The sequence below is a fragment of the Eublepharis macularius genome, chromosome 3 (genome assembly GCF_028583425.1).
Source record: "Eublepharis macularius isolate TG4126 chromosome 3, MPM_Emac_v1.0, whole genome shotgun sequence".
NCBI classification, from domain to species: Eukaryota; Metazoa; Chordata; class Lepidosauria; order Squamata; family Eublepharidae; genus Eublepharis; species Eublepharis macularius.
The window spans coordinates 143850310-143865935 of NC_072792.1; the positions used below are offsets into that span (position 1 = coordinate 143850310).

The 15626-nt window shown below is 41.1% G+C and overlaps 2 protein-coding genes across 3 annotated transcripts in view; one reads left to right on the forward strand and one right to left on the reverse strand.

Moving 5' to 3' along the window:
* Window positions 1–3113, reverse strand: part of NME7 (NME/NM23 family member 7) — a 143818-nt gene extending 140705 nt beyond the window's left edge. For both annotated transcript variants that reach the window (XM_054975063.1, XM_054975062.1), the window contains exon 1: window positions 2827–3113. Coding sequence is in view for 1 of the 2 variants with exons in the window: in XM_054975062.1 (XP_054831037.1) it covers window positions 2827–2829 (3 nt within the window). In the remaining variant the exon portion in view is untranslated. The remainder of the gene's footprint in view (window positions 1–2826) is intronic.
* Window positions 3091–14862, forward strand: BLZF1 (basic leucine zipper nuclear factor 1). The gene is made up of 7 exons (XM_054975065.1): window positions 3091–3259; window positions 3871–3911; window positions 4383–4819; window positions 6560–6759; window positions 10446–10574; window positions 11204–11426; window positions 13855–14862. Exons 2-7 carry the CDS (start codon window positions 3884–3886, stop codon window positions 14038–14040), a joined length of 1203 nt encoding a protein of 400 aa, XP_054831040.1. The 5' UTR covers window positions 3091–3259; window positions 3871–3883; the 3' UTR covers window positions 14041–14862.
* Window positions 14863–15626: the final 764 nt, after the last annotated feature.

Genomic DNA, 15626 nt, shown 5'->3' on the forward strand with positions numbered 1-15626 from the left:
CTGCTCTAATGTATTGATCTCATGTCATGCTCTTGTAATTGTACTTTGGAATATAGTCTTACCACTGTTGGCCTTCTTAAAACTGAAAGTGCCTTGCTTGCTAATGCTGATTTCACAGACCAAGTAACCACCGTTATCTCTACAAAAATGTGCCTCACTGACCTTGCAGCTCCAAACCATTTCTCAGAGCAGAGACTTTGATTTCTCTGTAATCTTCTGCCATTCTCTGTCTAGACTAAGCAATTGTGTTCTCATGTAACTTCTTAGATTTTCATGCCTAAATGTAATCTACCCCAGGGGAGGGGGGAAATTATGCTCCTTATATCAATAGTACCTTTGCCTGTAAAATCATTCCTGCCAACTTTCCCATCTATGGATGTACCCATGAACTTAATGGATCTCTAAATAAAAGTCTTTCAACCAATGCACTGGAGTGTTTGCTGTGAGGGGCTTGGGGATATATCTGCCATGGACTGCTGTCCCTAGAACTGACAGGCTGTCCACATAGCATCACTTTCCTATTGAAGCCCCATTGTTGCTGTAGCTGCCAATCCCTCCCCCCCCCAACACTACATGTAGGGGAGGGGGCTTTTTCAAGGAGGTTTTTTTTTTTTTACTAATAATTAACATAGTGATATACCATTACATTCCAATTATTTTTTTAAAAAACTCTTAAGTCCCACAGTGGTAGAAGGTGGTCACAAGTTCTGGGAAAAGGAAAATGGCTGTCATGTGAGTAGAACAAGGAATATCTGGACTTTCCTATCTATATGACAGACAACCAGGCTTGGCCACAATCTTTGCAGCAAAACAGGTTTGGGAGAGATCATAGAAAAACTAGGGGGGGAAACAGGAGGTGGATGAATGCACAACAATGCTGTGGAGAAGAGAGGGAAAGACTGCTTTGAAGTAGCATGGAAAAGGTCATGAACTGGAATATAGAAAGGCACTGTTTACCCCTTTCACTACAAGGCTACATAACTTTAAAGAAGCACTGAATATATTCCTCCAAATTAAAGTGTCCATGGGTGATTCAACACTAGAATCTTTTTACTCTGCTGAAGAAGACATTTTCCATACTGAGGTGCAAGTAAAATTAAAATGGTGATGCTACTATATCACAAAAATGTTTTTACGGCTCTACGTAGATTAGATGGGTCCAACCATTAAAACAAAGCAGCTACAGTTGGATAAACATAGGATTGGGTATTATCATCTGCCCATCACGGGTGGACCAAATAAAGGGGTTTTGAAAACTTTCAAGGGTGGCCTACAGGAGTATAATTTCCTTTGGATGACAGAACATGAGAGACTTTTTGTAACTTTGTTAACATTTGCTTCATTAACATGTTTACATGTGGCACACATTGGAAGCCAACGGTGGGCAACGAACTCCCAGAAAATGAATTGGGTAGTTTGAGGGAAATTCCTCATACCAATAACCCCAAGGCTACCTTTCCAAATCCAACCAACTTGAAAACTTTCTCAGCACGGTGTAGCGGTTTGAGTGTTGTACAAGGATCTGGGAGAACCAGGTTCAAATACCCACTCTGGTATGGAAGCTTGCTGGGTGACATTGGGTCAGTCACATATCCTCAGCCTAATCTACCTCACAGAATTGTTGTGAGGATAAAAATGGAGATGAGAACAATATGAGCTATGTTGAGTCCCCCTGTTAGGGAGAAGGGTGGAGTATGAATTAATTAAATAAATGAATAAAGCTCTGAACTCTACTTTTGTTTTTCTCTGTTCAAGCTGCATTCATTTTGGCTCTCTCTCTGTTGCCTACCCTCAACTAGAGCACTGTCACTCAGGAAGAGATTGGCCATTATAGCCACTGGGGAAAGTCTCAGTAAGCTGATAGCCTCAGGTGCTACCCTACCTATCCTGAGTTCCCATGCCTAGGCCAGTCGCAGGAAACCAGCCCAAGGGAGTACAAGCAGCTGCCAGGTGGAGGAAGGTGAAGCAACACAAAGGACATACACTGTAGCTGCTAGTGGATCTTGTGAGTCCTCCCACCATTGGGAATGGGAGGTGCAGCTCTTTAAACAGGCATTTTGCCCTTCCAGTCTACCTTATCACTCACCCAGGTCTGAGGAAAACTCCTTATACGAAAGACTGGAGAACAATTCCTAGCTATCAGGCACCATCTCCTCTTGTCATTTACACCCAGTGATGAGACGGCAGCCACCATCCGAGACTCTTAGCTAGTAAAACGTGGCTAGGAGGCACTAGAGAGGAGCATCACTGCAGACCTGACAGCCAACTCAGTAATAGGGTGCCAGATCTGGCCTGGGGAGAGCGACGTGCAAACACCCCCTTGAAACTCATGAAGTAACCTTGGTAGAGTCACTCCCATTCAGCCTAACCTACCTCAAAAGAGCAAAGTTCGAGTCGAGACCAAAGGTGGGTCTTTAACTACTGGACTCGAACCTTGCTCTTCTAGGGCAGATCAACCTGAAACCATCTTCCTCACAAAGTTGCTGCAAGGGGGAAATAGAACACCCTATCTATGACTGTATTGGGCAAACAGTACAATCCTAAGAAGCCTTACACCAATCGAAGCACTTTGCTTTCAATGGCTTAGATTAGAGTATCTCTGTTTAGGATTGCCCTGCCAAGAATATGAGCAATGAACGAATTGCCCTTTTCTGCTCATGATGCTCGGCAAGGGAAAGGCGTGTGCGCGGCGTTTGCTTGAGCAAAGGAAAGGCGCACTCTTTCCTGTTACCCCAGTTGCCGTAAACTAAGCGACTCTTGCTGCTCTGGCAGTGGGGGCTGCCGCATCCCCTCCGCCGGCCCTTCTTCCCTGTCCCCCGCACTCACCATAGCGCCGCCGCCTCCTCCTCCTTTCGAACCCAAGCGCGCGCTCCTTCAGCCAGAGACACTTGCTCGCCAGGGCAACAGACCCAGCCGTCCCAACAAGCGGCCTCTTAGCAACCGAAGCCACGCCCTCCTCGCGCGCACCAGAAAAGGAGAAAAGCCTAGAGTGACGCAGGCCTGAGCTTCCGGCGAAGAACAGGAAATCGCTTTAAAAAACAAAAACAAAACCCTCTTGAAGCTTTCGCTAAGATGTCGCTCTAGGCCTTTCACATTTCTACAGCGATGACTATTTTGTAGGCGGCCGGGGTGGAGAAGCGGGAACGTCATTACTAGGAAGTTGGGCGGAAGTAAGCAATGGACCGGAAGTTGCGCTACAGGCAGGGGAAGAAGGGGGAGCGAAAGGAACTGTAGTGAACGTCGGCAATACGGGACGTCGGTAAGTTGAAGGGTGGCGGGTCGTCGCCTTATCCGTGGCTTTTCGCCTGTCATGCTAAAAACGTCCAGTCACAGCCCGCTCATGGCTTCCCCAGCAAGGGGTTCTAAAGACATGTGAGAAGCAGAGGGTGTTAGCCTTTGCCGCCTTCTGCCAACTTCCTTAGTGATCCTCCATCCAAGCACGGACCCAGTTTGCTTCCGAGGTCGGGCAATGTCTTGCTTACTGTCCTTCCTCAAAAACGTATTTGCTGTGTTGTCGGATAGCTGTGTTAAGTATGCTAGGCCCCAAAATAAACAGGAAGTTTGTGGCCCCGTAAAGACTAACAAGATTTTGCTGTAGTATTGGCTTTTGTAGACTGGAGCCTCCTCCTATTGGTACAATAAGTCGACAGATAAACTAGACTGACATTTTATGTAAGGGGCATGAAGAAAAATTAATAGCCTGCTCAAGCATTACTACACTGGAGGCTACGTGTTGATACCCCATGCCAAACCAGAGCAATAAACACTGCACTCTGTGTTCTGTGCCTAATTTAAGAGAACTAGAACAAAAATGTGTAATATTTTGTAATATTTTTAATTATAAGTTAATTGTTTTTCTCTTGGGTACAGATCTAGCAGCAAAATGACAACACTGCAGGAAACAGAAAACAGTAAGTGTTTGTTCTTCTTCAAAACTGCATGTAAGCTTAAGAGATCTATTCTACAGTTGTTCATAATAGGAGAGAATTGTATGACCCTTCGTAAAAATATATGTGAATTTCTCCAAGACCAAGAAGAACTTAGGTAAAAGAGAGGCTGAATGCCCATTCTGTGAGTCTGCAGATTTCCCAGGGTAATGTTATCACAAGCAACATGATGGCATGTTAATTGTCTGAGAATGTAAATAGCATTTTAAATATCGTTAGCAAACCTTTATTCTGTTATCCTAATTTATATCTCGTTCAGCAATTAGCATTTTTTTTGTTTCTAGACTCATACTTTAGCTGTCTCAAATATATAGTTGAAACCAAGGTCCTTCCCAAAATTTGTGCAACCTTTCTTCAGGGAAAAGTAGGATGATAAACTTGCTTTTTTCTCTTGGATATCTTTGTGTAAATCTTCTTTTCCTTTTTGCCCCCAAGTGTCAACTGACTATGCCCCCTCACCCATCCGTGGATCTGGAGATGGCATGGAAACAGAGCAACCGCCTAAATCTATTGAAATTGTCCACACCTCAACCAGCCGTGCCCAACGTAGCCCACACAAGAAAGCACTTCCTTCTCTAAGTCCTGGAGTTCTTCAGCTGGGAAAGATACATGGAGATAAGGCAATGGAAATCGAAGCTGTACGAATCCTGGTTCCTAAAGCTGCAATTAAGCATGTTGTTCCTACCAAAAATGCAAAGGTGTCTAAGTCTGTAACACACCAAAGAGAATTACTCAGCCAATCAAGTGGAATTTCTGATAGTAAGAAAGATCTACTAGAGCTAAAAAATGCAATTGAAAAGCTCAGGAACTCAGAAAGAAGATTGCTGCAGGATAAGGAAGGCCTTTCTAACCAGCTCCATATACAGACAGAGGTAGGAAACCAATAAGCAGGTTTGATCATTATACTTGGTTCTGTTTAGAGTACACTGTTCCATGGGATCAGAGCAGGTAACTACAATATAAATGAAAAATATCAATTTGTAATTCCTTTTTTGTTTCTTTTTATGTTTTATGTTTCTGCAGAGTATGAAATCACAATAAGAAGTTGTTTCTTAAGGACGATGAGGACTTATGCGTGCACAGCAGGGCTTTCACTTGCTGTGGCAAGTCCCTTTGTGCCCTGGAAAAGCATGGGATGGGGAGGGTGAAATGGGGGGAGGGGAGAGAATGCACCATATGAGTTTCTCTTTGCAGAAGTAGTCCTCTGGATCTAACCCATAACAAAAATAGTTGCTTGTAACTGAACAGAAAATCCACTGAACCTTCTAAATATTGTGTATCTTGATAGTGACTTATGTGTACAGTGTGTCTTAATAGTGATAAAGTGAATAGGATAACTTGTTCAATAAGTAGTTCTTTGTTGTTTGTGGTGCTGTTTGAATTACACATACTGAGTAAGACCCATAGTAATTACAGTAAAAAACATTAGTTTTTTGTTTTAGTCAGCTAGAATAAGTTTGTTACATCAATCTTTGTATTGCTGTGAATAATAGACCAATTCTGCCAGACAAACTACCACTTTGAGCATATTGAAGCTCAAGTATTAGGCACTGTTAAGCATTTACATCGCTGGCTTTCCTTATTCCTGTGAAACATGATTGTTACGACCTTTACTTTCTTTTGAGTAGATTTTTCTTTTAATCTTTCCCTTAACACCCTCTGGGTAGTTTGCTGCCACCAGGAATATTATATTCCAATATATTTTATTTAAGTTTTCCCTTTGGTAACGTTCCTAAGCGTCAGGCTCCTTCATGGTTCTATGTGGCCCTGAGGATAGGAATGGGATAAAGCAATGACAGCTACTCTGGGATATAACAAAACGAAATAAACTTTTATTTAGTCAAGAAGCGTATCGGTTTCATAAACGTATTTCTCGGTTCTTAAAGTTACTTCCTATAAACTCATTCACACAGATCTCTTCTAAGGCTTCACACACAGTTGGCCTCTTTCTCTAACTCAATATTTCTCTCACAGAAATGCTTAAACTCCTCAGGCAGCACACAGCCAGCCTCTCTTTCTCTGACTCTCAATTCACAGAAATATTAAACCTGCTCTGGCAGCACACAGCTGGCCTCTCTTTCCCTGACTGAGTGTCCTTTCACAAACATGCTCAGTTCAGGTTCCACACAGGTTATATTTCTGTCATAAATACTTCAGTATACTCAGGCACCACACAGCTAGCCTGCTTTCTTCTGACTGAAACCTTTTCTCTCCACTCTGTCTAAACTGCATTCACTCCGCCCACACTCTCAGTCATGAACCAATCATATCACTCACTCATCCCTCTCTCACCCCCACTCTTCATCTATCTCACACCAAGCATTTAAAGATACATGCACACATTTACTTGAAATCATTACAATGATGTCTAAGTGATTTTTTTTTATTTATGAAGGCATATTCTAATATTGAAAGTTTTGCACATACAACACTCAGCTGTCTCCTGTTCTTGGTATATTCGGTGTATAATTTTCTACGAATGTCCATACCATTGACTAGGGAACTCCTAAAGTCTTGATATTCAAAAGTACAACTTGATCTTGAAATAGGCTGGTCACTTTTCTCACTGAGGAATGTAGCAACATGAGTGATTAAATGTCGTCGTCTTTTAGGTCAATCGGGAGCTGAAGAAGTTACTTGTTGCTTCTGTTGGGGATGACCTGCAGTATCACTTTGAACGCATGGCACGTGAGAAAAATCAGCTGATCCTTGAAAACGAGGCTCTGGGGAGGAAGGTGTCTCAGCTATCTGAACAGTTAGAGAGGATGTCTATACAATGTGACGTTTGGCGGAGCAAATTTTTAGCAAGCAGGTAATTACGTTTTCTCAATGAATATAAAATGTTATTGTCATAAATGACCTCTAAAAGGACTGTGCATCCATAGAAAATATAAATGGTAAATGTGGTCCTATAGCAATATATTTTATTTATTGTTTCCTCAAAGTAGGGGTTTTCTGAATAATATAATGTTCAGACCATTTACTATGTTTTACTGTTTCTTTAAGGTTATTAGGCTGCACCTCCCTCTTGTCATTCACACTAATGTGAAGTTTAATTATATCAAGAAATAAGTCTGGCTCTTTTGATGGGAAGCAGGGGGGTTATGTTTTTTTTTAATCCTACATACCTAGAAGTGGAACACTGGCTATGAAGTAAGTCACTGTTGTATCTCTTCTGCCTCTTATAATTGTCCTTATGAGTTGACAGTTCTGAATTTCTTATTTGATGATGCAGATACAATGCTAGAGTTACTCTATAAACTGATAATCTTAAGCAGTTATTCTTTATGCACAAGGGGGGGCACAAGGACTTGTGGGGGGGCATCTGATTTTTCCCCCTTCCACTAACCTGTTTCAGTTCCTTGAAAGCCACCATAGCCTCTCCACTTTTCCTGCTTCTCTCTCCAATCTGTCAACCAACATACCTTCTATCTACACCCCACCCCCCATCTTTAGGTATATTTATTACTTATTTTCTTAATTTATACTCTATCTTTCTCCCCAGTAGGGACCCAAAGCAACTTACATAATTTTTCTTAGATCCAGAGGAGTTAGCCGCGTTAGTCTGTAGTAGCAAAATCAAAAAGAGTCCAGTAGCACCTTTAAGACTAACCAATTTTATTGTAGCATAAGCTTTCAAGAATCAAGTTCTCTTCGTCAGATGCATAGTACAGAAACTATGCATCTGACGAAGAGAACTTGATTCTTGAAAGCTTATGCTACAATAAAATCTTAAAGGTGCTACTGGACTCTTTTTGATAATTTTTCTTGTCTCCATTTTATCCTTTCAACAACCCAGTGAGGTAGTTTAGGCTGAGAATGCATAACTGATCCAAGGTTACCTAGTGAGCTTCCTCAGCGAGAGCAGTGATTTGAACTTGGCTGTCTCAGATCCTCGAGAGAAACTCTAACCAGTATGCCATCCTGGCTTTCATTGGGTGACTGCTGTTGACCAGTAGCAAGCAGCCAGTCCTGAGTGAGTCATACAGGTTGCATGGTAGCAAGCCGCTCAGTGGTTGCTGCCAGATCTGGCCCTGATGAGTCTGCCCTGAAAGCCCAAAACAGCCCTGGGAATGACCTTGCCCTCTTCCCAATGCTTGAAAGCTGGCAATACTATTGTGGTTGCCTAGAAACTTCCACAATAGCCTCTGAGAGGGCATTCATTCTTAAAGCTACAAGGATATGCTTTTATCATTTTGAGGGATTTTAAACCACTTTTTAAAAGATTTCAGATGTGCATTTCTTACGTTGGTGCATTTCTTAAGTTGATAGAAACCTCCATGATCAATCTTAAGGGTTGCCAGGGAAATGAGGAACATGGGAAAGATCCTGGAGTGCAGTTGTTCTTGTTTGTCATATGTTCCTGTCCGGGGTAATAATGCAGCTTCTTTGCTCAGAGTGGGAAGAGTTCTGTACCTTGAGATGTTCAGACTCCCTAACAGTCTTTGTGGTGAGGGAAGTGAGGCAGTGCCTAGTCTTGCTTAACCATGAGGTTTCAGTGAGCACAAATCTACCATCACTCCCTTTGATAGATTGAGGGGCCTTTATAGGAAATGAGAAGATATTGTTGGAGGTGGGTCCTTAATCTTCAAGTGTAGTCCTTGGGAACTCATCTCCAAGATCATATTGGTGGGGGAGGAGCTTGTCAAAACCCTATCCTCTTGCTTCATTGCCAAGACCATGTAGCCAATGCAGCACTATAGCAGGAAACTCTACTGACAGCATGGAAAGTAGCGTTACCCAAATAGGCAATCTCCTAATTAGTTGGGGAAATTAGCTTAAAGAAGACAAGTGAGAGGGGGTAACTGGGATTCTTTACCTATATTTACAAGGATTTTTCCCTTAAGAAACTCTCAAAATAAATCAGCCAGAAGTTCAACCGTAAAGGTGAATATTGAGTTGGGAGAGGCTTAATGGGTCTACCGGAGGTGGACTATAGGTGTAAATGGTGCTTAATAACCCTTTGAGTATCAGGTGGGGAAAGCTACCAGGTTTGCTGAATAGTGTTAGGTGGTGCTTAATTAAGGTAAATGGGTGAGGGGAAGTAAGGCTGGGCGTGGATGAGATTAGTCAGGAGTTTCTTGGGAGACCTCATTGCACTAAGTTATGCATCTCTCCAGGGTGTGGAGGAGGCCATTAGTCAGCCACTCTGACTCCCCTCCTAAAATATTTTCCAGGCTCTTACCTTGCTGGCATTCATTATGTTTCACTTCATGCCAAGCAGTGCCTTGTGCTTCTGACATATGAGGGTGTTTATGATTTCATATCTATAAACTGCCCCTCAGCAGGAGGAGAGGTCTGAGTGCTAATAGCAGCAGACCAGAAGGAATGGGTTAAGCATAAGAACATAAGCAAAGCCATGTTGGATCAGGCCAGTGGCCCATCCAGTCCAACATTCTGTCACACACAGTGGCTAGAAATCCAGTGCCATCTAAAGGACTGTCAGTGAGGCCAGGGAGGGTTCAGGGAGGACCGCTGTTGTTCCTAGCCATCTTCTCTATTGCTCTTCTCTCCAAAGTGCCACTTGACTCTTAGGTGGTCCGTCAGGGCCTTACAAAGCAAAACTGATACCTGCCTGGGGACACACTAGCAACGTATGGCTCCTTGGGTAATCCTAGCATCCTCTATCTTCTCTCATTTGGTTGCTGAATTGTAGCATATTCAGTATGGGCAACCTGTCTTCTTCTAGTCACAACAGATACAATCCACAGGGGTTTGCAACTCTTTTTTGATCAGTATTACCACTTCAGTCCCTAGGTTAAAAAAAGTACAACCTGGGTACTACTAAATAATAAAGTGACCAAAATAACCCTTCCATTTTGCTGCTTCTTTCCATCCAGAGCCAGACTAGTGTAGTGGTTAGAGTGCGTGACTAGGGATTGAGAGACCCAGATTTTAAGCCCCATTCTGCCATGAAATCTTGCTGGGTGACCTTGGGACGGTCACATACTCTCGGCCTAAAAAATAGAAGAGGGGAGAATGGTATAAGGCAGCTTTAAGTCCCCACAGGGGAGAAAGGTAGGGTATAAATTAAGTAAAATAAAAATAAATCATACAGTCACTACTTGGAAGATAGAAATACGACCTCCATAATAGATAAGTTAATAGTGTGTAATTTGCATTAAACTCCCCACTCAGCCACAGCTTGCCTAATTGACACAATACTTACCTAAGACCACTATCTCTTAGCCTAACCTACATTACAGATGAAGGTTGTGATATAATGTAGAGTGTATATTATGGATTTGGTTAATTTGAGATTGGAAATCTTAGAGGAAACTTGTTTATTTTACAAGGTCAGTTCAGGATCACATCCTGTAAATATTAAAAGGCCTGAAGTATAAACAGCAAGTCAATCTGCTAATGTAGTGAACTAATTATTTTATTTATTCCAAACCTTTCTATGCCGGCTTTCCACCCAAATAGGTCCCCAAGCTGGCAAATTAGAATTTGAAGTGATATTCTGTGCATGAAACACCTCTGGAATTTCTTCTGCAGAGTCATGACTGATGAGTTGACTAACTTCAGAGCAATTCTTCAGCGTCAAGCCAGGGATGCTCAAAGTGCAATCCAAGATCTGCTAAGTGAACGGGATCAGTTCCGGCAAGAAATGATTGCTACACAAAAGTATGAATTTTTGTGTGATGTCTTCAGTCTTTTAATCTGTCCAGTTCTGTACATTTATGGAATTACCCTAAATATAATGGAAGAGAAGAGGTGAACATGAAAAGCAGGCCTGCTGAAACTAAGTGGAGGATACCACCCTGCTTGCCTCATCCTGGACCTGTGGCTTTGCATGCTTAGGGGGGTTATCAATTATCTGCATCAACTGCCAATTTTTGCCCTTTCCTACCACCACCCACCCAGGAGAACATCCAAAATTAGCTTGAAATGCTTCTGACATAAAATGGCTTTGCTGTTTTACCCAAAGGTTGTTTTACCTTTAAATCACACCAGAAACATTGGCCTGCTACATACTTTACATACATTGAAATCAACACACACAGAGCGTGAGCAGACACAAGTGCACTGACCCTGCCCCTCGACCTATACATGATTGCCAGTTTGTGGGCACAGAACCTACATATGTAGGCTTTCTTGCAGTGCTGTATCCTAGCAGCAGGATAATTTTCATAGCCAAATTCTCCTTTTTGATTGCTCATGTTGCTGCTTCTGTGGCCCAGTAGATCTTCTCACCACTATCAAGAATGCTTATAATCAGAATCAATTTCTTGTTATTTTTACTTCCTATACAGATTGCTGGAAGAGCTGCTGGTTTCTCTGCAGTGGGGTAGACAACAGACTTACTATCCTAGTGCGCAGCCTCATAGTACAGCAGAACTAGCAACTGTGAATCATAAACTGGCTAGAGCAGTGACCTCTCATCTTCTTGGAAATGCTGGTGCATCTAACAGTCCAAAAAAGAATTCATCACCTACAGAATTCTGCAATACTCCTGCTGAAAAAATGGCTGAAATGGTAAAAACTCTTGGTTGTATTGTTTACCACTTTTGGAATGCTAAAAAGAACTTATTTCAAGCTTGCCCTCAGAAAATGGAAATTTTTCTTCAGTAGTTAACTAGCAGCAGCTGTTGGGCAAGAGTGAAAGATTTACTATTATGTATTATGTGAATCAAAAATGCATATTCATAAACTTGAGTATCATGGTAAGCTGAGATTTCTTATCACTGAAAGATGGGGCACCTTTGGCCTGGCTTTGAACAATCAGTTGATGGGAAAAGGGGGTGAAATGTAAGCCTCAGGCCTGACAAAGAAATGCTGATTTTTATCTCTAACTCAGTTCACTTGAGGATTCTATATATCCTCCTCCTCCTCCTCCTCCATGCACTAAAGAAAACATGTATTACTATGTAAGCTGCACTTTTCCCCCCAAGCCCACATTGAACTGGGTCTTTTCTTCATTTCCATGGTTTTAGTTATAGCAGAGATTATTGTATTTTCAGTGGAACCCCTTGGAGCTGTGAAAACAGCTGCAAGATCTGACTCTCAAACCTGTTTAGTACAGGTTAGTCAAGCCTGTTGACAAATTGCCACCTTCTCGCTCACACCACCTTGTACAAGCATTTCCATGAATACAGCAGGAACTTGCTCCAGATGATTTCTGCCAGTTTCCCCTTCTTGCTGCAGCCTCCAGCACTTCAGTCCACCCTGACCAATGGGAGAGATCTGGTCCATTAATTCATCCCATTCATGGTTCATTGGATCCCACCCCAAGTAACTACATTCCTGCTGGTATATTTCCTCCTATGTCGTTGCTGCCCTCAAATCAAATGCTCCCTAGCTGGCAACCTAACCTCCAAAATACCAATAAAAGGTATCTTATACTCCAATAAAACAAATTAAGCAGGGCTGTATTTTAGCCCCTTTTTATTTAATCTTAACGATCTCGCCCCGAATTTAGCTGGAGTCGACTGCTACAGCCTAAACTTGGCTCTATTCATGTGCCCCTTTTATTGTATGCTGACAACACAGTATTAATCTCATGTTCTAGAGTGTGCTTGAAATGGTTGCTGAATCGATGTCTTGCATATTTTTCAACTAACAAGTTACAATTGAATTACGAGAAATCTAAAATTCTTGTTTTTTCAAAAACCTGGAAATTATTTAATAGGATGGTAAAGAAATAGAACAGGTTAAACGCTTTAAATATTTAGGCCCAAGTTTTCAGTATAATGCCTTGTGGACCAGTCATCACAAGTTAGCAGTAAATATGGCCATAACTTTTTGTAATAGAGGCAATCAATTTGTCCCAGCTGCCTTAAAGCTTTTTAATGCTAAAGTGGTTCTGCAGTTATTATATGGTACACTGATTTGCATTACTGTATTCGACTGTTCACTGTTAGATGTGTCCAATCTAAATTTGGACACATCTATTGGACGGTTTCACCCATAAGGCTTGCCTCCTTATGTTCCCTTTGTCTAGAAACCACTCTAAGTGCAATCCTAAGAAGAGTTACTCCAGTCTAAGCCCATTGATTTCAATTGGCTTAGACTAGAGTAAGCCTTCTTAGGATTGCACTGTAAATTTTGTTGAAACCAGAATGTGGCTTATGACTGTTAAATACTGGCTATGTTTGTACTATAACTCTGACTCCTTTAGCCTTACTCACCAAATGCTTTCAGAATCTGAAATGTCCAGTTGGCTTGCCATGGTTATATATCCCTGGACTCACTGCTAATACTCCCATTCTTGGGTGCATATCAAACAAATAAATGTAGAATCTTGGATATTGAATCCCAAAATCTATACAGTATGGCTAACAAAACTTGTTCTCCTTTGAGTTTGGAGACTCCATTGCTAGTGGGTCATATGGCCCTATACTTCTATTCTCTATAAATTACACAACAATGCAGAGCCTTTTCTCTAGCTAGATTTAATGTTTTGCCATCTGCAATTTTATATGGCAGATTTCAAAAGATAGCATATGCGGCTAGACACTGTCTTTGTTACACCAGCTGTATTGAGACAATTCCACTTGTTCTTTTTATTGTCCTTTTTATGCCAAAATTCAATTTAAATATTTAAGCCCTATTTTAGTTAACATGTTGGGTTTTTCTTATTCCTACAAGGCCTACTGTCTCCTAAATTATTTCTCCTTCAGCATAACTAAGAAGGTGGCAAAGTTTTTACAACTTGCTATAAAGCTGCACCAAGAGCAGCTTTGGAAATAACTGTTAATATCACTCCACTGTTTTGTATTATTTTAGTTCTTCTGTACTATCTTGTTCTGTTTGTTAAGTGCCAATAAAGGCAGATTGGATAGGATAAAGTTGGGTAGAGACAGATGCCTCTGTTCCACCTCTAATGCTGTTGCCAGCAGCTACTCTTTCTCCTTCATGAACAGACACACTGGAAAACTCCTGACTTACGGTTATTTTCTTTCAGGTATTAAGAATGCTGGATCCTGGTACCTGTACAGAAACATCACCAGAGCTTCTTTTTTCTGAGTCTTCACCAACCTCTTTCCTTTCACCAAAGAAGAATATTGGACGGTTTCACCCATATACTAGATATGAAAACATCACTTTCAACTGCTGCAATCGCTGCCAGGGAGAACTGATAGCTCTTTAAAATTGGCCCTGTGCTCTATAGCTAGAACTGTTGCATCAGTACATCTTTGCAGTGATCTACACTGTGGGTTGGGCTACTTCCTGCTTTTAGGCTTGTCAAGCAGTTTATCTGTCAGTCTGCCTCTTACAAGATTGCATCACAATGCATTAACACGAGCAGCACTGCCTGTTCTAGACAAGATAACGCTAAAACTACATTTTACACTGTATCTAGTCCCTTAAATTCACACAATTTATAAGTGTGAATGCAAAAAATAAGTCCCACAAGCATCAGATCTTGGACAGAAGTTGGCAACTGCTGTTCTTTGGTGAAAGTAACAAAATGGCAGCGAGTACAATGTTAAATACTAGATTTCTGTTTTAGCTATTACATTGACTGAACAAGTAAAATCTTTTGATTTTGAAGAAAGGGCAACTCTTAGGTATAAACTGTTCAAATATCCTTTGCCTTGACTGAGACAATGAATTCTAAACTGTATGAGGTGCTGCACATGAAATTGAAAGCAAAGAGTAACAGCATACATTTTGAGAATACTATATACATGATTCTCAGAGTATGACATACCCCTAACACAGGCTTAATTTTGTTTGAATAAGCATGTGTGGTGTTCCTATAGAAAGCTTTTTCTGGTGCTGTTAGACACAGAAAGGCTGCTCTTCCAGCTGTATCTCAAGGAATCAAGATCTATATGGCTATATTTTTTTTTTCTTTTACAGTACAGTAACTATGTAAATCATGGATTAAGATGTACTTCTAGGTTTGGTTCACTGTAGTCTGGGTTAGTGACAACCTTTACAATAAATGTTAATTGCATTTTTTTTAGTAGAGTATACTTTTGTAAAGCTGCTAATTCTGAATAGTTTTCTTACTAAGTAATGCTATGGTACCATGTGGCTAAGCCTATTCTTGAATAGACATTCAATGTGGAATTCTCAGGTTGGTAGTCATGTTGGTCTGCAGTTGAAAAACAAGATCTGGGTCCAGTAGCACCTTAAAGACCAACATGGAATTCATGTTCAATCTTTAAATGGCCAATTTTGTAGGTAGCGTCATGGTTTTAGGGAGCTAGTGTGTCAAATGAGCTCACAACTCCTAGTCAGCTTATTATGTGGATTTTATTAAAATAGAATGATTTTTTTCCTGTTCTCTATAAGAAAACACAAATTTGCTGAAACCTATACTGGTTATGTTCTGCTTGGGAAGGGGAAGTGTGTGTTCAGTCCAAAGGTCAATTTCTGCTAGCGGAAAGCAGTGGATGGGTGACTTTCTTGGTATCTTCCTTCAAGATATTATGGTCTCCTATGTTTCTGAGTGTACCTGTCTCTCAAGAACAACATTTTGGACAACTCAGAAGAAAACGAATCATTTTTGTTCTGTCTGCAAATCCTTTAGATTGGACTTTATGTCTCTTTCTTAATATTTCCTTATCTTTTAAACCACTTTAATACATTTGTTCTTTGTCTTTGGAGCCAAGTGCTTTATTGGAATGTAAATGCTTGTGGGTTGGCAGAAATAACTTTATATGAATAAATTCACAGGCAGAAAATAGTTCATAAAGAATGAGTGTTTAGAAAGGATTTTTAATG